General features: G+C 44.1%; 1 protein-coding gene across 3 annotated transcripts in view; it reads left to right on the top strand.

Moving 5' to 3' along the window:
* LOC118367284 (2-oxoisovalerate dehydrogenase subunit beta, mitochondrial) overlaps positions 1-26,665 on the top strand; it is a 90,536-nt gene that overhangs the window by 22,130 nt on the left and 41,741 nt on the right. For 2 of the 3 annotated variants that reach the window (XM_035750589.2, XM_052494077.1), the window contains exons 5-8: positions 5,804-5,959; positions 7,160-7,268; positions 14,986-15,083; positions 16,490-16,600. In XM_035750589.2, coding sequence (XP_035606482.1) covers positions 5,804-5,959; positions 7,160-7,268; positions 14,986-15,083; positions 16,490-16,600 — 474 coding nt within the window. Of the gene's footprint in view, positions 1-5,803; positions 5,960-7,159; positions 7,269-14,985; positions 15,084-16,489; positions 16,601-16,760; positions 17,753-26,665 lie in introns of those variants that run through there. The other variant, XM_035750590.2, reaches the window with a different exon arrangement.

Genomic DNA, 26,665 nt, shown 5'->3' with positions numbered 1-26,665 from the left:
TCTATGGGGTTGAGATCTGGAGACTGGCTAGGCAAGGCCACTCCAGGACCTTGAAATGCTTCTTACGAAGCCACTCCTTCGTTGCCCGGGCGGTGTGTTTGGGATCATTGTCATGCTGAAAGACCCAGCCACGTTTCATCTTCAATGCCCTTGCTGATGGAAGGAGGTTTTCACTCAAAATCTCCCGATACATGGCCCCATTCATTCTTTCCTTTACACGGATCAGTCGTCCTGGTCCCTTTGCAGAAAAACAGCCCCAAAGCATGATGTTTCCACCTACATGCTTCACAGTAGGTATGGTGTTCTTTGGATGCAACTCAGCATTCTTTGTCCTTCAAACACGACGAGTTGAGTTTTTACAAAAAATATATATTTTGGTTTCATCTGACCATATGACATTCTCCCAATCTTCTTCTGGGTCTGAGTCCCTGGCGGCATAGTGTGTTACTGATGGTAGGCTTTGTTACTTTGGTCCCAGCTCTCTGCAGGTCATTCACTAGGTCCCCCGTGTGGTTCTGGGATTTTTGCTCACCGTTCTTGTGATCATTTTGACCCCACGGGGTGAGATCTTGCGTGGAGCCCCAGATCGAGGGAGATTATCAGTGGTCTTGTATGTCTTCCATTTCCTAATAATTGCTCCCACTGTTGATTTCTTCAAACCAAGCTGCTTACCTATTGCAGATTCAGTCTTCCCAGCCTGGTGCAGGTCTACAATTTTGTTTCTGATGTCCTTTGACAGCTCTTTGGTCTTGGCCATAGTGGAGTTTGGAGTGTGACTGTTTGAGGTTATGGACAGTCTTTTATACTGATAACAAATTCAAACAGGTGCCATTAATACAGGTAACGAGTGGAGGACAGAGGAGCCCCGTAAAGAAGTTGTTACAGGTCTGTGAGAGCCAGAAATCTTGCTTGTTTGTAGGTGACCAAATACTTATTTTCCACCATAATTTGATTTGCAAAGAAATTCATTAAAAATCCTACAATGTGATTTTCTGGATTTTTTTTTCTTCTCCAATTTTGTCTGTCATAGTTGAAGTGTACCTATGATGAACATTACAGGCCTCATCTTTTTAAGTGGGAGAACTTGCACAATTGGTGGCTGACTAAATACTTTTTTGCCCCACTGTAAGTATTTACTAGAGGTCGATCGATTTGCATTATTTTTCAATATTGATAATTGGAGGACCAAAAAAATCAAATACCGATTAATCTGCAAATTTTTATATAGATAGATATATTTGTAATAATAACAATTATGACAATACTGAATGAACAATGAACAATTTTATTTGATACATAAATAAATTCAATTTAGTCTCAAATTAATAATGAAACTTGTTCCATTTGGTGTAAATAATGCAATAACACTGTGTTGGAGAATAAAGTAAAAGTGCAACATGTGCCATGTAAAAAAGCTAATGTCTAAGTTCCTTGCTCAGAACATGAGAACATATGAAGCAGATGGTTCCTCTAACATGAGTCTTCAATATTCCCAGTTAAGAAGTTTTAGGTTGTAGTTATTATAGGAATTATGACGCGTCAACTATTTCTTTCTATACCATTTGTTTTTCATATATCTTTGACTATTGGATGTTCTTATAGGCACTTTAGTATTGCCTGCCTAATCTTGGGAATTGATAGGCTTGAAGTCATAAACAGCGCTGTGCAGCAAGCATTGCTAAGAGCTTCTGGCAAACGCAGTAAAGTGCTGTATGAATGAATGCTTATGGGCCTGCTACTGCTCTATCAAATCATGGACTTAGTTATAATATAATTAACACACAGAAATACGAGCCTTTTGGTCATTAATATGGTCAAATCCGGAAACTATCATTTCGAAAAGAAAAAGGAACTGTTACGTATATTTATCGAACGGGTGGCAACCGTAAGTCTAAATATTGCTGTTACATTGCACAACCTTCAATGTTATGTCATAATTTTGTAAAGTTTATGGCAAATTAATTGGTCTTTGTTAGGAAGAAATGGTCTTCACACAGTTCGCAACAAGCCAGCCGCCCAAACTGCTGCGTATACCCTGACTCTGCTTGCACTGAACGCAAGAGAAGTGACACAATTTCCCTAGTAAATATTGCCTGCTATCAAATTTCTTTTAAATAAACTTCTGTGTATTGATTTTAAGAAAGGCATGGATGTTTATGGTTGTGCAACGATTGTTTTTTCGCGAATGTGCTTTTGTTAAATCATCCCCACCTTTTGGAAAAGTTGAAGTAGGCTGTGCAATTATATGCAAAGCAGGACAAGCAAGTTAACCTAGTAATATCATCAACCATGTGTAGTTCACTAGTGATTAGGTGAAGATTGATTGTTTTTTATAAAATAAGTTTAATGCTAGCTAGCAACTTACCTTGGCTCCATGCAGCCACAAGGTTCTTTTGATGCTGCACTCACGTAACAGGTAGTCAGCCTGCCACGCAGTCTCATTGAGGATTGCAATGTAATCGGCCATAATCGGCTTCCATAAAGGCCGATTTACGATTGTTATGAAAGCCCGGCCATGCCGATTAATCGGTTGACCTCTAGTATTTGCTATGCATTTGGAAAGTATTCAGACCCCTTCACTTTTTCCACATTTTATGTTGCAGCCTTATTATAAAATGGATAAAATATATATTTTTCCTCATCAGTCTACACACAATACCCCGTAATGACAAAGCAAAAACACGCCTTTAGACATTTTTGCAAACGTATAAAAAAAAACATAAATACATTATATACATTAGTATTCATGCCCTTTGCTATGAGACTCAAAATTGTGCACAAATGCACCCTGTTTCCATTGGTCATCCTTGAGCTCTTTTAACAACTTGATTGGAGTCCACTTGTGGTAAATTCAATTGATTGGACATGATTTGGAAAGGCGCACACACACCTGTCTATATAAGGTCCCACAGTTGACAGCGCATGTCAGAGCAAAAACCAAGCCATGATGTCGAAGGAATTGTCCGTAGAGTTCCGAGCTTTCTGGGAAAGGGTACCAAAAAATGTCTGCACCATTGAAGGTCCCCAAGAACACAGTGGCCTCCATCATTCTTAAATCATTCTTAGAGCTGGCTGCCTGGCCAAACTGACCATGGGAGAACCTTCCAGAAGGACAACCATCTCTGTAGTACTCCAACAATCAGGCCTTTATGGTAGAGTGTCCAGACGGAAGCCACTCCTTAGTAAAAGGAACATGACAGCCCGCTTGCAGTTTGCCAAAATGCACCTAAAGGACTCCGACTATGAGAAATAAGATTCTCTGGTTTGATGAAACCAAAATGTAACTCTTTGGCCTGAATACCAAGTGTCACCTCTGGAGGAAACCTGGCACCATCCCTACGGTGAAGCATGGTGTTGTCAGCATCATGCTGTAGGGATGTTTTTCAGCGGCAGGGACTGGGAAACTAGTCTGGATCGACCGAAAGATGAACGAAGCAAAGTACAGAGAGAACCTTGATGAAAACCTGCTCAGGAGCTTAGGCTGCGGCGACGGTTCACCTTCCAACAGTACAACAACCCTAAGTACATAGCCAAGACAATACAGGAGTGGCTTCGGGACGAGTCTGTGAATGTCTTTGAGTGGCCCAGTCAGAGCTCGGACTTGAACCCGATCGAACATCTCTGGAGAGACCTGAAAATAGCTGTGCAGTGACGCTCCCCATCCAACCTGACAGAGCTTGAGAGGATAGAGAAGAGTGTGAGAAACTCCCCAAATACAGGTGTGTCAAGCTTGTAGCGTCATACCCAAGAAGGCTGGCTGTAATCGCTGCCAAAGGTGCCTCAACAAAGTACTGAGTAAAGGGAATACTGAATACTTACATAAATGTGATATTAATGTTTTAATATACTTGCAAAAAAAAAAAAGGCATATTGTTGCTTTGTTGGGATATTGTGTCACATTGCCACCCAGACTACTTACATTGACCCCCCCCTTTGCTTTTACACAGCTGCTACTTACTGTTTATTATCTATAAATAGTTACTTTACCCCTACCTAAATATACAAATGACCTCAACTAACCTTTACCCCCACATTGACTTAGTACCAGTATCCCCTGTATATCTTTATTTTGTTGAAACTTTTTATTCTTTACTTTATTTTATTTAGAGAATATTTTCTTGACTCTTTTTTTTCAACTGCGTTGTTGGTTAAGGGCTTGCATTTCACGGTGAGGTCTACACCTGTATGTTCGGCGCACGTGACAATACAATTTGATTTGAGATCGATGAGGGGGGTATTTTAATATATTTTAGAATAAGGCTGTAGCGTAACAAAATGTGGAGACAGTCAATGGGTCTGAATACTTTCTGAATGCATTGTGAATATACTCAGTGTACAAAACATTAAGAACACCTTAGTTGCCCTCAGAACAGACTCAATTTTTCGAGGCATGGAATCTACAAGGTGACAAAAGCGTTCCCCAGGGATGCTGGCCCATGTTGACTCCAATGCTTCCCACAGTTGCCAAGTTGGCCGGGTGTCCTTTTTGGTGGTGGACTATTCTTGATACACACTGGAAGCTGTTGAGCATGAAAAACCCATCAGCGTTGTAGTTCTTGACACAAACCGATGCACCTGGCAATTACTACCATACTGCGTTCAGAGGCACTTAAATACTTTGTCTTGCCCATTCACCCTCTGAATGGCGCACACAAACAATTCATGTCTCAAGGCTTAAAAATATGTTTTTAACTTGTCCCCTTCATCTACACTGATTTGGAAGTGGACTTTAACAAGTGACATCAATAAGGGGTCGATCATAGCTTTCACCTGTATTCACTTCGTCAGTCTGTCATGGAAAGAGCAGGTGTTCTCAATGTTTACTTCACATGTGACCCGTATTAAGACAATGCTATTGGCCTAATTCAAGTCTTTATCTGTCTCCGTTTAACATTTTATTGTGAAATCAAGTATTATGGAATGGTCCTGAACTCATGATAAGCAAAATATGAAAGCAAGTATTATTTAATAGCTTTGTAAAATGAATAGATTCACATACAAGGCAGTACTGACATTAACAATAAACATCTTAAGGTTAACTAACTTACGAGACAAAGCGTGAACTAATCAGACCTACTCAGGGCTTTGGCCTTGGCAGCTCACAAAATAAAAATGTCCATACAACCTATTTCCATGGGCAGGAAACAGGAGAAGAGCGAGAACAACAGACCTTCATCCCATTTATTACCAGATCTATTCAAAACTCAATTGTTGACCAACCTGCAGACTCAACCAATGGTAGTAAAACTAAGATATTGCATCAAACCAGCCAACATCCTCTAGGAAGTGGGTCTATGTGTGATGACCTGAGGGGGTGGGCTGGCAAGGACAATTTAATACAGTGTCGACAGAGGTCATTCTGAGCAACTACAAGTAACCATAGAGATCAGACATCCATGTAGATGTCATCTCAGTTGAATATAGAATAACACTGTTGCAGCCATGTTTGGTACCTTACACACATTTCTGTAGTCAATTCTCTGGTTTCTGTTGGAGAGGTTTGGCCCCTCTTAGGTGGGAAGGGTGTACTGGTCCTCGGGCATGGTCTTTTTGTGTTTTGCTGAGCCATTTGCCATGCAACCGAAGGTGACAGAGAGCCATAAATTAGGGCCGAGCCTACACAATCGTGTCGTCTTAATGTTGTGGGAGACTGAGGTATTGTTAAGAATGTCTAGAGACTGAGGTATTGTTAAGAATGTCTAGAGACTGAGGTATTGTTAAGAATGTCTAGAGACTGAGGTATTGTTAAGAATGTCTCGCTCTGACTATTATTATTCATGTATCACGGTCTGTCTGTCTTCAGATTGTAAACGAAGCAGCCAAGTACCGCTATCGCTCCGGCAACCTATTTGACTGCGGGAACCTCACCATCCGGGCGCCGTGGGGCTGCGTGGGCCACGGCTCGCTCTACCATTCCCAGAGTCCAGAGGCCTTCTTCGCCCACTGCCCAGGCATCAAGGTTAGACACTCATCCCTATCGCTCCCGTCCTCCACTCACTCACTTCTCCACCTCACCTGTACTCGGTACTCTTAAAGCACCTTACTTCTGCTCTGCTTGCCCCTTCCTAAACGAGCCTGTCTTTATGATCTAAGGCACACGCATCTTTTGCCCTGTATCAGTTAGCCAACCTCTCTCTTCGCTTCACTGCGCTGCACTTTGTTGCACATATGTTGGCGTAGTCTATCTCCGTGTATGTACCTTTGCTTAAACACCCACTGGTCTGTTTGGATTGTTGATTTGATGAGGGTAGAAAAAGATCTACCTCAAATTGCTATTGACCTATTCATGCACCCCCCTCCCTTAATTTCCAAACCCCGGCGGCTGCTGCGTATTGCTTTACGTCCACAGCAATGACAGGGAAATGATGCACATGGACTCTCAAATCAATACCTGACTCACTGTACACCCCGGGCGGTCACCTGGGGTTTAACCGGCTGATCTGTGAGCGTGTGTGAATTGAGCTGGCATTTAATGCACGTGCGCTCGGAGGGAAACGAGTACGTGCTAAAAATGTCAAATATGATTCACCCCCCCCCTCCCACACACCACCATGAATGGGAATAAAAGTCTAAAGTTCTCCTACGCAGCCAAGCACCACAGCAGCAGTTGGCGCTTTACAGCTATTGCCAGTACAGTAAACATCCTTCGTTGTCTTTTTCAAAGGTCAAGGTAATAAACACACTGCAAGGGGTCCGAGAAGGCTCAAATGTCTAGCTCGGATGTAGAGGAAGCCGGCTTCTGCTTTCCACCCAATTGCACATCATCTGGGTCGTTTGTTTGCGTACCAGTTGAATAGTGGTCCTTCTGTAGCTCAGTTGGTAGAGCATGGCGCTTGTAACGCCAGGATAGTGGGTTCGATCCCCGGGACCACCCATACGTAGAATGTATGCACACATGAATGTAAGTCGCTTTGGATAAAAGCGTCTGCTAAATGGCATATATTATTATTATTATTATTAGTATGGTCTGTGTGGGTACAGAAACCCCCTATTTGCACTACTAAGTCGAGGCATGCTGTACTGTTGTCCTGGGTACACTCCCTTAAAAGTCGCTGGAAACGTGCTGAAAAAGGACAACGTTACAGGAAAATGTCCAAGCAGTACAGTTCAGGTTGGCACGATGGTGTGAAAGGGTAATGTACTATGTGTTTCACTCCAGGTTGTAATACCCAGAGGTCCGGTCCAGTGTAAGGGACTGCTGCTGTCCTGCATCGCAGATCAGAACCCCTGCATATTCTTCGAGCCCAAGATCCTCTACAGAGCAGCGGGTGAGTGAAGGAGCCAATCTGACCCAGGTGATGTGTGTTTACAACAACACGTCTATGCTCAGTTTCCTCAAGCATTCTCAATGGTCTTTTGTCAGCCTTTTCGTCTCCTTGGTGACACACGGCTTGTTATTTTTTGTTTGAGAACAGAACGGCAAACAAAACTATGCCCTGTCCGCTTGGCTCTGGACTGAGTGTGAGTGAGTTCACCAGATTCAATCGCAAGTGTGAACCAGCTGGTCCAAATGGGCCATAACCTGCTGACAGCCTGTGCCCTGTCCTCTGGTTGGCTGTCCTCTCTGGCCTCGGGCGCCTGCCTCTGGCCTACATCGTTTTTTCAACCTTTAGAGCAGGGATAGATGGCCTTCACAACTGAATGGCTTCTTATTAACCCTCTCAACCAAGCTTCTAATTTCCACACATTGATAGCTTTGGGTGATAAGAGTCAAATAAATCAAGTTGTGAGATAATCTAGCTGACTTTTTGAGAGACTGTTTTGATTAAGGCATTAGAAAGTGATTATGCCCAGAACATTATTTTTCATCTCCGGTATTGAAACCACTCTGTCCAAACAAGCCTAAATGTCAGTCTTTCCCTCCGTCTCTTCTGGGATTGTGTTAAACTCTGTTTAATCAAATCTTCCTTTACCATACAGGGCTCTACATACAGGGCTGCCCGCTGGCCTAGGAAGTTTTGGAGACTGTCCGGGCCAGTCAATCATCTACGTCAGTGGGCCATTGAAAGAAATATTGTAAAAAATGCTATTTTCAATCAACACAATTGATGAAGAATCGGACACATATCCCGAAGCTGTGATTATTTATGACATGCAAGCCACACACAGCCTAGCGGAGTAATCTGTCTGGTAGTAAGAGCATGCAGCTCTCAACTGGTAGTCGTGTAAAGCAGCTCACAGAATGAATATGGCAAGACAGCCTGTGTGACTAAGACTTTGCTCCATCATGGTATGCACGACACACAGACACCGACAGAAACAAACAAACCGGTTCCATGATGAAGCTCCACCAGAAATTAATTTTAGAAAAGATTTCCCTTTACTTAGCCTCTGCCCAGGTTTTCAACAATATTACCCTGACCTGTTCACCGGACGTGCTACCTGTCCCAGACCTGCTGTTTTCAACTCTCTAGAGACCGCAGGAGTGGTAGAGATACTCCTAATGATCGGCTATGAAAAGCCAACTGACATTTACTCCTGAGGTGCTGACTTGCTGCACCCTCGACAACTACTGTGATTATTATTATTATTTGACCATGCTGGTCATTTATGAACATTTGAACATCTTGGCCATGTTCTGTTATAATCTCCAGCCGGCACAGCCAGAAGAGGACTGGCCACCCCTCATAGCCTGGTTCTTCTCTAGGTTTCTTCCTAGGTTTTGGCCTTTCTAGGGAGTTTTTCCTTGCCACCGTGCTTCTACACCTGCATTGCTTGCTGTTTGGGGTTTTAGGCTGGGTTTCTGCACAGCACTTTGAGATATCAGCTGATGTAAGAAGGGCTATATAAATAGATTTGATTTGATTATCTTTCGTCATGATTCGTCCAGTTGTAGCATGTGATTTCACACTGTAGCCCAATGGTGGTTTTAATCTGAGGTGGGCAATAGGGAGCGACGCCATCGTGTATCATGTAAATAGTCACGATAGGACAAAGGTTGACATAGCCCAATCCTAGATGGCGTAACAAAGTAAACAGAGAGGCAACACACAATAGGCAGTAGTTATATGACTAACTATGAAGAACAGTGTACACGTCACGCAACTCACTTGATGCACGCACACCATCACACAAGTCCACGGAGATATATGGAGGAGTCCAGTTGTGTTGGGAAGGGCTGAGGTGCAGGAGCTTGCTTGAAGGAGAATGTGTAGTGTGAGACCTGGAGAGTCAGAAGGGTGTCCGGCCCCCTAGCAACTGACCTAGCTACTTGGTTGGCAACCAATCAGGGCCGGGTCAGAGCGTTTGAGTACCCATAGACTTTCAGACACCACTCCTGGCTGGATGGGGAATGGAGTGTGCAATTTGAAAGGGTTGTGAGGTGCTGATAAGAGGCACTGTTAGGGAATTTGTAACACTTAATTTTTACATTTTTAATTTCACCTTTATTTAACCAGGTAGGCCAGTTGAGAACAAGTTCTCATTTACAACTGTGACCTGGCCAAGATAAAGCACACAAACAAACAACAACACAGAGTTACACATGGGATAAACCAACGTACAGTCAATAACACAATAGAAAATTAAAAAAAATCTATATATAGTGTGTGGAAATGTAGTAAAATTATATGGGGATGAGGTGGGCTAGTTACAGATGGGCTGTGTACAGGTGGAATGATCGGTAAGCTGCTCTGACAGCTGATGCTTAAAGTTAGTGAGGGAGATAGAAGTCTCCAGCTTCAGTGACTTTTGCAGTTTGTTCCAGTCATTGGCAGCAGAGAACTGGAAGGCCAAAGGAGGTGTTGGCTTTGGGGATGACCAGTGAAATGTACCTGCTGGAGTGTGTGCTACGGCTGAGTGTTGCTATGGTGACAGTGGGTTTGGCGATGAATATGTAGCGGGAGTCAGCCAACGAGAGCATACAGGTCGCAGTGGTGGGTAGTATATGGGGCTTTGGTGACAGACTGCATCCAGTTTGCTGAGTAGAGTGTTGGAGGCTATTTTGTAAATTACACCGCCGAAGTCAGGATCGGTAGAATGGTCAGTTTTACGAGGGTATGTTAAGCAGCATAAGTGAAGGAGGCTTTGTTGCGAAATTGGAATCCAATTCTAGATTTCATTTTAGATTGGAGATGCTTAATGTGAGTCTGGAAGGAGAGTTTACAGTATTTGTAGTTGTCCACGTATTCTAAGTCAGAGCCGTCCAGAGAAGTGATGCTAGATGGATGGGGGGGGGGTGCGGGCAGCGATCGGTTGAAAAGCATGCATTTAGTTTTCCTTGCATTTAAAGAGCAGTTGGAGGCCACGGAAGGAGTGTTGCATGGAATTGAAGCTTGTCTGGAGGTTTGTTAACACAGTGGCCAAAGAAGGGCCTGAAGTATACAGAATGGTGTCGTCTGCATTGAGGTGGGTCAGAGAATCACCAGCAGCAAGAGCGACATCATTGATATATACAGAACACTATGCATCATTCTGCTAAATGCGTATAGCTATGCTGTCATCAATGTGCAGTTTATGATGTAGTCATTAGGTTAGCGTGAGTGTATGCTTCCAAGTTGTAGAATATAGGATATGTGGCCGTGTTGACTCATTTTGCACCTCTGCCATTTCTATGCATGTCTGAAGTGTTATTGCCTCAAGTGCAGGGGTCTCCAATTACATTCAACCCAGGGTTGATATTTCCTTGAGGGGATGGTCGGAGGGCGAGAATATAGTTTTAAATAATGTCTCCACTGCAAATTGACAGCAAGAATCCAAAACAGATATAGTACTTGACAGAAACAGAATTATTTCCAATCTTGATTACATAGCGATACGATCACATATGCCTCTGTATTTATGCGTGGGAATAGTCGTGAACTTCCTAAATTAAGGGGGGGGTCAAATTCACCCAAGGGTCAAATTTGGCCTGTGGGCAGCCTATTGGAAAACCCACCTCTAGTCAGACAGTAAAATGGCGAGGTGAACTGTTAGTCACAGTAATATGGTTTAACAATCAAGTTGAATTCCACCTCTTTAGGGCCTGCAAGGATATGATGTTTCAGTTTTGCAATGTTCTTGGCACAGAAAATCAGTTGCCACATTTATTTTTCCACTCCTTATCTTTATTTTGGATGTCAAATTGTGTTTGATGCTTCTCAGGAAGTCAAGAGCAGCCTTTCTTTCCTACTGCAGAGTAAATCATGAGTCATGACACTTACGGTCTGTCTCTCAAAATGTGAATGAAGTAACGCCAGTTATATCCCTCAACAAAACCTTAAATCTTTTTTTTCTGTAGGGTTTGTTTCATTTTCAGATGGACTAAACCCAGTTACTTGGAAGTACAGTGGGGTATGCAGGTCCACATTGTGTAAATTGTCTATGGCTCAGTGAGACAATCAAACTACGTCAGAGAGGGAGAGATTCTGTGTGTTTCTGTGAGGAGAAAGACTCACTCTTGTCTGACTGAAATAGTTCCATGGTATACCACCTAATGGATATTTATCTCCTTTCCTCTTCTCAAAATATCTTCTAGCTATGTTTCCCATAGCGAAGTGACTACATTCACCCCCCCAACAATCGCTCGTCTGTTTCCCACAGGGCTCTCAGAACTGGTAGCAGTTAGGGAATGACTTTAATTTCCGAAAAGTGCAGAAAGCACTACCTCGTGCCGGGTCCTAATCCCTCTGAGCGATGCTTGTTTCGATGATGAGGTCATGTAATGTTTTTCGTTGAAGCAGTCATTTTATTTTCTTACCAGCCAGAGGGGATGGAACCACCAGGACTGGCTTCATCAGGACCGTAGTTACAGTTGAAGTCGGAAGTTTACCTACACTTGGGTTGGAGTCACTAAAACTATTTTTTTCAACCACTCCATACATTTCTTGTTAACAAACTATAGTTTTGGCAAGTCGGTTAGGACATCTACTTTGTGCAAGTCATTTTTCCAACAATTGTTTACAGACAGATTATTTCACTTATAATTCACTGTATCACAATTCCAGTGGGTCAGAAGTTTACATACACTAAGTTGACTGTGCCTTTAAACAGCTTGGAAAATTCCAGAAAATTATGTCATGGCTTTAGAAGCTTCTGATAGGCTAATTGACATAATTTGAGTCAATTGGAGGTGCACCTGTGGATGTATTTCAAGGCCTACCTTAAAACTCAGTGTCTCTTTGCTTGACATCATGGGAAAATCCCCCCAAAATCAGCCAAGATCTCAGAAAAACAATTGTAGATCTCCACAAGTCTGGTTCATCCTTGGGAGCAATTGCCAAAAGCCTGAAGGTACCACGTTCATCTGTACAAACAATAGTACGCAAGTATAAACACCATGAGACCACACAGCTGTCATACCGCTCAGGAAGGAGACGCGTTCTGTGTCCTAGAGATCAACGCACTTTGGTGCGAAAAGTGCAAATGAATTCCAGAACAACAGCAAAGGACCTTGTGACGTACAAAAGTCACAAAATGTATCTATATCCACAGTAGAACGAGTCCTATATTGATGTAACCTGAAAGGCCGCTCAGCAAGGAAGCGGCCACTGCTCCTAAACCACCATAAAAAGCCAGACTGTTTGCAACTGCACATGAGGACAAAGATCATACTTTTTTGGTGAAATGTCCACTGGTCCGATGAAACAAGAATAGAACTGTTTGGCCATAATGACCATTGTTATGTTTGGAGGAAAAAGGAGGAGGCTTGCAAGCCGTCCCAACCGTGAAGCACGGGGGTGGCAGCATCGTGTTGTGGGGGTGCTTTGCTGCAGGAGGGACTGCTGCACTTCACAAAATAGATGGCATCATGAGGCAGGAAAATTATGTGGATATATTGAAGCAACATCTCAAGACATCAGTCAGGAAGTTAAAGCTTGGTCGCAAATGGGTCTTCCAAATGGACAATGACCCCAAGCATACTTCCATAATTGTGGCAAAATGGCTTAAGAACAACACAGTCAAGGTATTGGAGTGGCCATCACAAAGCCCTGACCTCAATCCTATAGAAAATTTGATATTTCACATTCTTAAAATAAAGTGGTGATCCCAAGATAGGGAATTTTTAATTGGATTAAATGTCAGGAATTGTGAAAAACGGAGTTTAAATGTATTTTGCTCAGGCGTATGTAAACTTCAACTGTAAATGTAGGTTAGTTAGTGACAGAGTGCCAATATTAAGAGAATATTTTTTTTATGAAGACTTATACATCACCGTTGTCACGTGATCTCATGATCTCACAGCTGGTTGTTGAGTGGACTTCCTTTAAGTGAATTGGGTACTTTATTCTGAAAAAGACAATCACCGCCTGACATTGGTCTTCTTGAGTAAGATTGGTCACAACTACTGTAAAATGACTGCTGTGTCATGGCCTGAAACGGGGAAGCTGTGTACAGCAGAGGAGGTTGATGAAATTCCACTATATAAAGATCCCTGAATCCAGTCACCAGCAGTTCACTCGTTTGTTCGATGGTGGCAGGGGTTTTACTTGATGCTTGTTGTTGCTTTCTGTGTAATATTAATTTAGTAGATTCTGGAGAAACCTATGCATTTCAGCTTCTTGTTTGCTTACGTATTCTAAGCATCTCAAGATGTTCCGAGAGAGAGGGATCGTTTGAAATTCCGTCTCTGGAGTTTATTTTTATTTTGAAAGAGTGCATTTTTTTTATTTTTCCAATTCCACATCTTTCTGAATCACCCTGATGATTAGATGACTTGCTCTGAGAGATACTGATTAACCAAAAATAAACGCCCTCCCATCCCTGACATCACTTAAATCTGGAAGACATTTAATTGTAAATAAATGTCCCATGTGGCCTAAAGGTGAATCTATCATTCACACTCCATTCAATCCATGATTCATTTGAACCATGTACCAGCACACACACTGACTTCAGGATTGGGTTGTGAAAGGCTTGCACGAGGTAGCTCTTTTCACTCGTTTGAAATTCCTTCCCGAAACTTGAAGTCGACAGCCTGTTTCTTAACCTCTAGAGGGAGAATGGGTGGAAGTCTTTCCGACTGTTCTGGGAAGTATATTGTGGAGTTGGAAAACCGTAATGTCGCCCTTGAGTATCAATAGTACGCCCAAAGACCGTTGCAGTTAATGTGTTACCATGCAAGAGACTTTTTAAAGAGCACCCGTCTCCCCACTTAACACCCACACACACACTTTCTGAAGCGTGTGTATGATGAGCACCAAAGACCTGTGTAATGTTGTTACCACATAACTACATAATAGGCCATGTTGGTGCCTCCGGTGTTTTGCCACCAAGTGTTTATGAACTCCAAGATTTCCACAAATAGGCTGCCAAAGGGTTAGTCTCTTTGGGAAAGGATCCAAGAGAAAGTCAGATGCATGAATATAATGTCCCTTGAGTGTGAAACAATTTGAACTATGTTGTCCACATTGATCATTGATTGTTAGTGCAATAATTGATTGTATTATTTTATTATAATAATTAATAATGCAAGTAATAGTAATAATATTTGCCATTCAGCAGACGCTATTATCCAAAGCGACTTAGTCATGTGTGCATACATTTTATGGATTGGGGGTACAGAGGACCATAGGCGAGGCGCACACAAGGCTCCGCGTGATTGATTGAGGTCTGGAAAAAGCATTTCAAATGGGCCAGAGACTTTGTTCCTAACTGGAAGCACAGATTGTAGGCTTTCATTTGTGAGTGTGCCGGTTGTTTCCCTTGTCACCCTCTCCATCATTGAGCTCTGCGGGTGGTTATGGACCATCGTTTGACAGAGCAACCACAGTTGGCCATAACAGAGTGATTGATGTGTGTTCGGGATTGACCCCCCCAATCATATTCCTGTCGTGTTTAGTACTGTCGTTGCATATGTGTATCAGGCCATGTTGGCCGTACATTTAAGATATTTTCCTTCACTGGACTGATCTACAAGAATTTGCAAGATTAACTTCCACCATAGGGTTTTCACAGGTCAAGTCATTTACAATCTGTGCTAATGAAGGGGAGGAGATGAGAGTACCGGTTTTGAAACAATTGAGATAAAAAAGGTTGTGTTTGTTTTTTTCTTTGTTTGTTTTGCAGTGGAGCAGGTCCCTACAGAGGCCTACACCATCCCACTTTCGCAGGCCGAGGTTATACAGGAAGGAAGTGACGTCACTCTGGTCGCGTGGGGAACACAGGTGAGACGTGGAAGAAGGAGCCATGGGTTGATTCTACGTACTCGAGCCATAGAGGAGATGGAGCTATATATCCATCTATGACTGTGCATGAGTCATGACCTTATCCAGAAGTCATTGTTTATGGTTTGGAGGTGGGCAGAGGTAGGGACATCCTCGTTACGTCTTCGGTCTTTGACATTTTTAAGCCGACAGGGACGAGCCATGGATTAACTCCTAGCTCCATCACAAGCCCACGCCTCTCAACAGGGGTTTTCTCACCAGGGGTTTGTGATTTATCGTGTCGACACTGACGTCTCCGTTGGACCGACGCTGCTCCACGGTGTTAACAGTCCACGTCTACACAAGGCCTTCCGTTGTCTTCAACTCCTGTCCCCCTGATTTATTTTCCTCAGGAGAGGATTATGTTCTCTATAGCGCTCTTGGTGTCGTTGCCCCTTACAAAGATTCTGCTCGCCCACTTAACGGGCTTAACCCACCCAGAAAAATAGACTCATGTAGGTACAGCTGAAAAGCAGAGGGGGTCTAATCCTGAGGGCCGGGAATGACTGGGAAATCATCTCCATCAAAGCTGTCACTTTGCAAAGATGAAAAAGACACCTAAGTAGTCGAAATCGGGGCTTTTTAAAATGCCACCCCATTACTCCGGTAATCCATCAGCCCTCCATGGACGAGTGAAAAGAAAACAACTCCCAGCGAGTGGAGCGGTCGGAACCGCGCCTGGAACCTGCATTGAAGGCCTGCTAATGGACGAAACAGAGGGGTTCATTTTGTTAGTCCTACTGTTTATATTGTAAAGTTTCATTTTATTGCACACTTTAAACCTGTTCATGTCTTGACAGAAGTACTAGGCTCTGTCGTTTCTTCAGCAATATTCCGTTTATTAGTACTCATTTCTAGCATGGTTGACAAAAACCAGAATATTTATCTTTTTAATATGCCCGTTGTCGAATCTTGTCTAAATGGGTTAGAAGTTTATAGATGGCTGTGTTTCTTTTTTATCAATTGGCTGTCTGGTTATGACTCATGACTATCACCCAAGACACACACATGAATAGATTTAGTTCATTAACCCTCACACACATTCATAGACACACTCAAAGCCCTGATGCACGGCTTGGGGATAATAACGATGGAGCCAGTATGTCCTGCTGTTAGATTGCCGATGATTCACAGGCACAGCAGTCATTATCTGGAAACATACAGCTTTCTAATCTGCCAATAAACATGTAGTCTATCCAACCAACTTCCTTCATTAGTCCAAACTGACTTGAAAGTTAATAAGGGGTGCTGTGTAGTGGTTTTCTGCTGATTCTAAAAGGGTTCTTGATGTTATTATAAAATGTTCTAATATCCATTGTGGATTAGAATGGAATGCACGGTCTTGATCGCTGACTCCTGCCTTACAGATCCATGTGCTGAGGGAAGTGGCCAACATGGCTCAGGAGAAACTGGGTGTGTCCTGCGAACTCATAGATCTACAGACCATCTTGCCTTGGGACACTGAGACCGTTTGCAAGGTAAGACGCATGCTAGGCTATATAATTTGTGTACACACACACAGGATTGGGTAGGTTACTTTCTAAATGTAATACGTTAGTTACTAGTCGTTAGCAGAAATTGTTAGCAGTATAACTTTTGGATTACCCAAACTCAGTAACGTAATCTGATTTCTTTTAGATTGCTTTCCCCTTAAGGCATAAGAAGACAAAAATGAATTCCCAATTGAAGGCCAGCATTCCGGTGTCGCCTCTTCACTGTTGACGTTGAGACTGGTGTTTTGCGGGTACTATTCAATGAAGCTGCCAGTTGAGGACTTGTGAGGCATCTGTTTCTCAAACTAGATACTCTAATATACTTGTCCTCTTGCTCTGTTGTGCACAGTTTTTCACAGTCTGTCCACTGATTGATAGGCAGCTTAAACATCTTAAATGCAACCATTATTGTGTTACACATATCCAATTGTGAATAGCCATCCACAACGACCACAATCCGTAATGCGCAAATGGCTAAATGAGAGGGCAGCAGTGTGATTTACATCAATGCGCTATGTAGATATAAATAATATGTAGCTCGTAGCTGATTGGCTGGGCCTGGCTCCCCAGTGGCTGGGCCTGGCTCCCCAGTGGCTGGGCCTGGCTCCCCAGTGGCTGGGACTATGCCTTCCCAGGCACACTCTTGGCTGCACCCCTGCCCAGTCATGTGAAATCCATAGATTAGTGCCCAATTTATTTATTTCAATTGACTGATTTCCATGTTTGAACTGTAACTCAGTAAAATCTTTGAAATTGTTGCACGTTGCGTTTATTTTTGTTCAGTGTAGTTGATAATCCCTGCAGTAGACTGTCTAATTTAGCACTTAAATTGCCCTTCAATGTGGCACAGAAACCATGCTATTTTTCTCTACAGTGCAGTTCTGCCATTCGTGATTGATTGAATTCCAACTTAGGGCTGTATTTCTACATTGTCGCACAATTTAAAGTAACTGTAGGAGAGGAGGTGAGCGAGGCCTGTGTATTTTATTTTAATTCATAAAACCATGAAAAGCTGAATCTCTTCAGTCAATAAGTATTCATCCCCTGTTATGGCAAGCCAAAATAACTTCAGGAGTAAAGATTTGCTAAACAAGTCCCTTGATAAGTTGCATGGACATTAAACATTTTTTTTTATGACTACCTCATCTCTGTACCCCACACATACAATTGTCTGTAAGGTCCCACAGTGGATTTCAAATTCAACTACACAGATTCAACAACAAAGACCATGTAGGTCTTCCAATGCCTTGCAAAGAAGGGCACCTGTTGGTAGATGGAAAAAATAAAGCAGACATTGAATATCCCTTCACACTTCGGATGGTGTATCAATACACCCAGTCACTACAGAGATACAGGCGTCCTTCCTAACTCAGTTGCTGGAAAGGAAGGAAACCGCTCAGGGATTTCACTATGAGGCCAATGGTGACTTTTTATTTTATTTGATTTATTTCACCTTTATTTAACCAGGTAGGCAAGTTGAGAACAAATCAAATTGATTTATATAGCCCTTCGTACATCAGCTGATATCTCAAAGTGCCGTACAGAAACTCAGCCTAAAACCCCAAACCGCAAGCAATGCAGGTGTAGAAAACTCCCTAGAAAGGCCAAAACCTAGGAAGAAACCTAGAGAGGAACCAGGCTATGTGGGGTGGCCAGTCCTCTTCTGGCTGTGCCAGGTGGAGATTAGAACAGAACGTGGCCAAGATGTTCAAATGTTCATAAATGACCAGCATGGTCAAATAATAATAATGCAGAACAGTTGAAACTGGAGCAGCAGCACAGCCAGGTGGACTGGGGACAGCAAGGAGTCATCATGTCAGGTAGTCCTGAGGCATGGTCCTAGGGCTCAGGTCCTCCGAGAGAGAGAAAGAGAGAATTAGAGAGAGCATACTTAAATTCACACAGGACACCGGAAAAGACGGGAGATGTACTCCAGATATAACAAACTGACCCTAGCCCCCCGACACAAACTACTGCAGCATAAATAATGGAGGCTGAGACAGGAGGGGTCAGGAGACACTGTGGCCCCATCCAATGACACCCCCGGACAGGGCCAAACAGGAAGGATATAACCCCACCCACTTTGCCAAAGCACAGCCCCCACACCACTAGAAGGATATCTTCAACCACCAACTTACCATCCTGTGACAAGGCCGAGTATAGCCCACAAAGATCTCCACCACGGCACAACCCAAGGGGGGGGCGCCAACTCAGACAAGAAGATCACATAAGTGACTCAACCCACTCAAGTGACGCTCCCCTCCTAGGGATGGTATGAAAGAGCCCTAGTAAGCCAGTGACTCAGCCCCTGTAATAGGGTTAGAGGCAGAGATTCCCAGTGGAAAGAGGGGAAACGGCCAGGCAGAGACAGCAAGGGCAGTTCGTTGCTCCAGAGCCTTTCCGTTCACCTTCATACTCCTGGGCCAGACTACACTCAATCATATGACTCACTGAAGAGATGAGTCTTCAGTGAAGACTTAAAGGTTGAGACAGAGTTTGCGTCTCTCACATGGGTAGGCAGACCATTCCATAGAAATGGAGCTCTATAGGAGAGCCCTGCCTCCAGCTGTTTGCTTAGAAATTCTAGGGACAATTAGGAGGCCTGCGCCTTGTGACCGTAGCGTACGTGTAGGTATGTACGGCAGGACCAAATCAGAGAGATAGGTAGGAGCAAGCCCATGTAATGCTTTGTAGGTTAGCAGTAAAACCACCTTGAAATCAGCCCTTGCTTTGACAGGAAGCCAGTGTAGGGAGGCTAGCACTGGAGTAATATGATATTTTTTGGGGGTTCTAGTCAGGATTCTAGCAGATGTATTTAGCACTAACTGAAGTTTATTTAGTGCTTTATCCGGGTAGCCGGAAAGTAGAGCATTGCAGTAGTCTGTCTGAGAAGTGACAAAAGCATGGATTAATTTTTCTGCATCATTTTTGGACAGAAAGTTTCTGATTTTTGCAATGTTACGTAGATGGAAAAAAGCTGTCTTTGAAACAGTCTTGATATGTTCTTCAAAAGAGAGATCAGTCACGTCAAGGTCCTTCACAGTTTTATTTGAGACGACTGTACAACCATTTAGATTAATTGTCAGATTCAACAGAAGATCTCTTTGTTTTTTGGGACCTAGAACAAGCATCTCTGTTTTGTCCGAGTTTAAAAGTAGAAATTTTGCAGCCATCCACTTCCTTATGTCTGAAACACATGCTTCTAGCGAGGGCAATTTTGGGGCTTCAGCATGTTTCAATGAAATGTATTGCTGTGTGTCATCTGCCTAGCAGTGAAAGTTAACATTATGTTTTCGAATGACATCCCCAAGAGGTCGAATATAGTGAAAACAATAGTGTTCCTAAAACGGAACCTTGAGGAACACCAAAATGTACAGTTGATTTTGTCAGAGGACAAACCATTCACAGAGACAAACTGATATCTTTCCGACAGATAAGATCTAAACCAGGCCAGAACTTGTCCGTGTAGACCAATTTGGGTTTCCAATCTCTCCAAAAGAATGTGGTGATCGATGGTATCAAAAGCAGCACTAAGGTCTAAGAGCACGAAGACAGATGTAGAGCCTCGGTCTGACGCCATTAAAAGGTTTTTACCACCTTCACAAGTGCTGTCTCAGTGCTATGATGGGGTCTAAAACCAGATTGAAGCATTTCGTATACATTGTTTGTCTTCAGGAAGGCAGTGAGTTGCTGCTCAACAGCCTTTTCTAAACATTTTGAGAGGAATGGAAGATTCGATATAGGCTGATTAGTTTTTAAATATTTTCTGGGTCAAGGTTTGGCTTTTCCAAGAGAGGCTTTATTACTGCCACTTTTAGTGAGTTTGGTACACATCCGGTGGATAGAGAGCCATTTATTATGTTCAACATAGGAGGGCCAAGCACGGGAAGCAGCTCTTTCAGTAGTTTAGTTGGAATAGGGTCCAGTATGCAGCTTGAAGGTTTAGAGGCCATGATTATTTTCATCATTGTGTCAAGAGATATAGTACTAAAACACTTGAGCGTCTCTCTTGATCCTAGGTCCTGGCAGAGTTGTGCAGACTCAGGACAACTGAGCTTTGAAGGAATACGCAGATTTAAAGAGGAGTCTAATTTGCTTTCTAATAATCATGATCTTTTCCTCAAAGAAGTTCATGAATTTATTACTGCTGAAGTGAAAGCCATCCTCTCTTGGGGAATGCTGCTTTTTAGTTAGCTTTGCGACAGTATCAAAAAGGAATTTCGGATTGTTCTTATTTTCCTCAATTAAGTTGGAAAAATACGATGATCGAGCAGCAGTAAGGGCTCTTCGAAACAAGTTCCAATTTACAATTGCGACCTGGCCAAGATAAAGCAAAGCAGTTCGACACATACAACAACACAGAGTTACACATGGAGTAAAACAAAAATACAGTCAATAATACAATAGAAAAATAAGTCTATATACAATGTGAGCAAATGAGGATTATGGATGGGCTATGTACAGGTGCAGTAATCTGTGAGCTGCTCTGACAGATGGTGCTTAAAGTTAGTGAGGGAGATAAGTGTTTCCAGTTATAGAGATTTTTGTAGTTCGTTCCAGTCATTGACAACAGAGAACTGGAAGGAGAGGCAGCCAAAGGAGGAATTGGTTTTGGGGGTGTCCAGAGAGATATACCTGCTCGAGAGCGTGCTACAGGTGGATGCTGGCTGCTATGGTGACCAGCGAGCTGAGATAAGGGGGAGCTTTACCTAGCAGGGTCTTGTAGATAACCTGGAGCCAGTGTGTTTGGCGACGGGTATGAAGCGAGGGCCAGCCAACGAGAGCGTACAGGTCGCAGTGGTGGGTAGTATATGGGGCTTTGGTGACAAAATGGATGGCACTGTGATAGACGACTGCATCCAATTGATTGAGTACGGTATTGGAGGCTATTTTGTAAATGACATCGCCAAGTCGCAAGTCGAGGATCGGTAGGATGGTCAGTTTTACGAGGGTATGTTTGGCAGCATGAGTTAAGGATGCTTTGTTACGAAATAGGAAGCCAATTCTAGATTTAACTTTGGATGGGAGATTCTTAATGTGAGTCTGGAAGGAGAGTTTACAGTCTAACCAGACACCTAGGTATTTGTAGTTGTCCACATATTCTAAGTCAACCATTTAGAGTAGTGATCTTGGACGGGCGGGCAGGTGCAGGCAGTGATCGGTTGAAAAGCATGCATTTAGTTTTACTTGTATTTAAGAGCAGTTGAAGGCCACGGAAGGAGAGTTTTATGGCATTGAAGCTCATCTGGAGGGTTGTTAACACAGTGTCCAAAGAAGGGCCAGAAGTATACAGAATGGTGTCGTCTGCGTAGAGGTGGATCAAAGACTCACCAGCAGCAAGAGCGACATCATTGATGTATACAGAGAAGAGTCGGCCCAAGAATTGAACCCTGTGCACCCCCATAGAGACTACCAGAGGTCCGGACAACAGGCCCTCCAATATGACACACTGAACTCTGTCTGATAAGTAGTTGGTGAACCAGGCGATGCAATCATTTGAGAAACCAAGGCTATCGAGTCTGCCGATGAGGATGTGGTGATTGACAGAGTCGAAAGCCTTGGCCAGGTCAATGAATATGGCTGCACAGTATTGTTTCTTATCGATGGCAGTTAAGATATCGTTTAGGACCTTGAGCGTGGCTGAGGTGCACCCATGACCAGCTCTGAAACCAGATTGCATAGCGGAGAAGGTACGGTGGGATTCGAAATGGTCGGTAATCTGTTTGTTGACTTGGTTTTCGAAGACCTTAGAAAGGCAGGGTAGGATAGATATAGGTCTGTAGCAGTTTGGGTCTAGAGTGTCACCCCACTCATTCATATATCTTTATGTACATATTCTTTGTCCCTTTACACTTGTGTGTATAAGGTAGTAGTTTTGGAATTGTTAGTTAGATTACTCGTTGGTTATTACTGCATTGTCGGAACTAGAAGCACAAGCATTTCGCTACACTTGCATTAACATCTGCTAACCATGTGTATGTGACAAATAAAATTTGATTTGATTTGACCGCGGCAGCTTTCCAATCTTTCGGAATTTCAGACGACACGAAAGACTTTACAGTGTCCCAGAACCTTTTTGAGTTTGTGTTGCAGGAAGCAAATTTCTGCTTGAAAAAGCTAGCCTTGGCTTTTCTAACTGCCGGTGTATATTGGTTTCTAACTTCCCTGAAAAGTTGCATATCACGGGGGCTGTTTGATGCTAATGCAGAACGCCATAGGATGTTTTTGTGTTGGTTAAGGGCAGTCAGGTCTGCAGAGAACCAAGGGCTATATCTGAATTGCTTTGCCACATTTTTTACTTTTGTCCTGAATACAAAGGGTTATGTTTGGGAAAAATTCAATATAATACATTACGGAGTACCACTCTCCATATTTTCAAGTATAGTGGTGGCTGCATCATGTTATGGGTATGCTTGTAATTGTTAAGGACTGGGGAGTTTTTCAGGCAAAAAAATAAACGGAAAAGAGCTAAGCACTGGCAAAATCTTAGAGGAAAACCTGACTCAGTCTGCTTTCCACCAGACACTGGGAGATGACTTCACCAGCAGATGGGTGAGAAATAAATATATGTAATACATTTTGAATTCAGGCTGTAACACAACAAAACGTGGAATAAGTCAAGAGGTACGAATACTTTCTGAAGGCACTGTATTTTGTCACCTCCCGAGATGTGCCAATGCCACGCATTTTAAATGGTCCACTTCAAACTTGCCGCCACATTGTGTTTTGTTGTGAACGTGGCAAACCGCTGGGGACACTACACTCTGGCAAAAATGCCGGATGGATTTTTATATTGCCTGTTTTATCATGCAGTTTTAAAGTCCCTCTGGTGCAGCACATGACACAGTTGGTAAGTTCTGCGAGGCCTGCCGCTGCCAAGTAAATCTTATAACTGACAGTTAAGGCACAAGATCAAAATTGTGGTCTCAGACCAGAAATTTAATAGCGAGCCCAATTGGAATCGATGGCATGTATTGTTATTGTCTTGGCAACGGGATGCTTCAAATGAAGTCAGCAACAGTCTGTTATGGGCCGTTTGTTCAGAGACTATTTTCTCAAATAAACGGGGTGATTTTCAGCAATGGCCGCCCCCATTAAACCGGCTCTATGAAATTGAATAGTGTGTTTATACACCGCGTATGGTTCTCGGGGGCAAGGCCCCCGTCTTCACCTTGCCAACAACACTTGTCTTCCTCTCCACTGTTTTCTCCTCTCTCCTCTCCTTCAGCTAAACGTGTTGTGGATTGTCCACCCTCATTCCTTTTTTACTTCCCCCATTTCCTCGTCAGTTCATAGGGGGCTATCTCCTCATTCTCTTATTACATATGATTCTGTTTTCTCTTGGTGAGATATTATGTCCTCACTCAGCCCTATAGCCGTGAAATTCAAAAGCCGACAACACTGCCAGGGAATGTGTTGTTGTGCAGCAGTCTCTGTGTGTTGCCCTATATGCCCCATGTGGCATTATTTGGTGGTTGTGGATGAGTAGAGAACCTTTTTAAATCACGCAATTAACTGGAGACGATGAATTAACCACAGGCTAAATAATCGCCATGTTCTTTGTACCCGATATGCCATGAATGCAACGTTAAAATATTTTGTTTTATCTTTTAATAAATCTGAATCATAAAAAAAACTTCATGGTCCAGATTTAAATTAGGAACAAATGCGGGTGTCTGTTTAAAAAAAGTAAAAAATAAAAGCTTACGTAAGACTACTGATTCTTCTCAAAGTGAAAGCAGAGAATCCCTTTTATGTTTTCAGACAGTGGGGCCAGCTAATGAAAACAACCCTGACATGGAATAGAATATTGGCTCCTTTTATGCACGAAAGGTGGGTTCGTAGACGGGGAAATGGGTTCGGTTACCCAGAAATGGCTATGCTGAAGTACTGTGGTTTAAAAAATGTTTTGTCTGTCTTGGCAGTGCCTGTTTTGGTCACAACGCACAGAAAACCAAATCCCCTATGGTTCAGTATCATCATTGCAAATGGTCTGCCTCTGCAATGGGGGGGGGTGTTAGAGTGAAGACTAGACAAGACTAGACATAGGTATTCATCCACTGAGTGCCATGATGGATTTCTTGTGTGAAATACTCCTGTCGTCTTAGTTGGGAAGTGCTGGCTGCTGAGTGGTTGAATTACAGGTTTTTACCAGTGTAGGTCCCCTTAGGTGCTACAATGTATAGCGCATAAAGGTCGCCTTTGAAACTAGTCTACCTTTCCATATCTGCATTTGAAGAGCTAGATTGATTGTACTCGCATTGCACAGCAATTTAGGGGGCATAGCTGCCTGACGATAGGGGAAAAGTTTCACTTTTATGGTTGGTTTCACTAACCCATATTGAGTAAATCCAGGAGTAACAGAGAACTAAAAATGTTATTTCATTAGCATTGATGTAACTGGGAAATCAGACACCGGCCCAGAACTATTGAGTGTGAGTGGAACCATTTTAAATCAAATGAACTGCTGTCCAGGAATATGTCTATGAAACAAAATGATCATTCATCCTACCTAAAAGTGCAATCTAGTCCACGTCCCTGCTTAATCTCTAATGTGAAACAGACCCCTTATGTGTGCTTACGCAACTCCTTCTGTCACCCCTCTGACTACCCAGAATCCTCCACTTCCAATCCTAAAGTAGGCCTAATATTCAAAGGTTAGGTGAAGAGTGAGGTCAAACCCTGGTGCCCCTGGTCACCCTGACTGACTGAGGGCTAGCCCTAGGTGCTCCCTGCCCGCCTGCCCCCTGCCCGCCTGCCCTGGGTGCTCCCTGCCCGCCTGCCCTGGGTGCTCCCTGCCCGCCTGCCCTGGGTGCTTCCTGCCCGCCTGCCCTGGGTGCTCCCTGCCCGCCTGCCCTGGGTGCTCCCTGCCCGCCTGCCCTGGGTGCTCCCTGCCCGCCTGCTCTGGGTGCTCCCTGCCCTGGGTGCTCCCTGCCCACCTGCCCTGGGTGCTCCCTGCCCTGGGTGCTCCCTGCCCACCTGCCCTGGGTGCTCCCTGCCCTGGGTGCTCCCTGCCCGCCTGCTCTGGGTGCTCCCTGCCCTGGGTGCTCCCTGCCCGCCTGCCCTGGGTGCTCCCTGCCCGCCTGCTCTGGGTGCTCCCTGCCCTGGGTGCTCCCTGCCCGCCTGCCCTGGGTGCTCCCTGCCTCCCTGCCCTGGGTGCTCCCTGCCCGCCTGCCCTGGGTGCTCCCTGCCCGCCTGCCCTGGGTGCTCCCTGCCCGCCTGCCCTGGGTGCTCCCTGCCCGCCTGCCCTGGGTGCTCCCTGCCCGCCTGCCCTGGGTGCTCCCTGCCCGCCTGCCCTGGGTGCTCCCTGCCCGCCTGCCCTGGGTGCTCCCTGCCCTGGGTGCTCCCTGCCCGCCTGCCCTGGGTGCTCCCTGCCCGCCTGCTCTGGGTGCTCCCTGCCCTGGGTGCTCCCTGCCCGCCTGCTCTGGGTGCTCCCTGCCTCCCTGCCCTGGGTGCTCCCTGGCCTGGGTGCTCCCTGCCCACCTGCCCTGGGTGCTCCCTGCCCGCCTGCCCTGGGTGCTCCCTGCTCTGGCTCTGTGGCTAGAACTTCTGCTGATGCTGAGCCTTTTTCAGACACGGGGTCATTCACACAAGGCAGCTATTTCAGGAATTTACACATGAATTTACATTTTGCATTTTATTGAAACTAGTCCTACACATGTAGGGCCGGTCAGCCGGCACAGTTGTCACAAACCTCTTCTTTCCTTCTCTTGACTCACCCTCCCGCCGAGCCCTCTGACTCACCAGCTATTTTGGATTTACAGAGGACGACTGTGGCCAGAATTACCCAAGTCACACAGCCCTCTCTGGCCTCAGAGCCTTAGATCTTTTGCTACTAAAGGGGAGATGTGACATTTCATCAAACGATTGCTCAGAGGAATAACTCACAGAGCATTGTAACCTCCAATCTTTATCCTGTTCCATCTGAGTTGGCTTTCTCCGACTCCATTGAGAATTCCTATGATTCATTATGTGCCAGTCTATATGCTGACATAAGGAAAGAGAAATCGCTGGCACAATTGGCGCCATCAGAGGATAGTAAATAGTATT

This window comes from Oncorhynchus keta, chromosome 34, assembly GCF_023373465.1.
Source record: "Oncorhynchus keta strain PuntledgeMale-10-30-2019 chromosome 34, Oket_V2, whole genome shotgun sequence".
In the NCBI taxonomy this organism is placed as follows: Eukaryota; Metazoa; Chordata; class Actinopteri; order Salmoniformes; family Salmonidae; genus Oncorhynchus; species Oncorhynchus keta.
The sequence above is the reverse complement of the archived record's forward strand: the minus strand, read 5'-3'. Positions and strand labels throughout refer to the sequence as shown.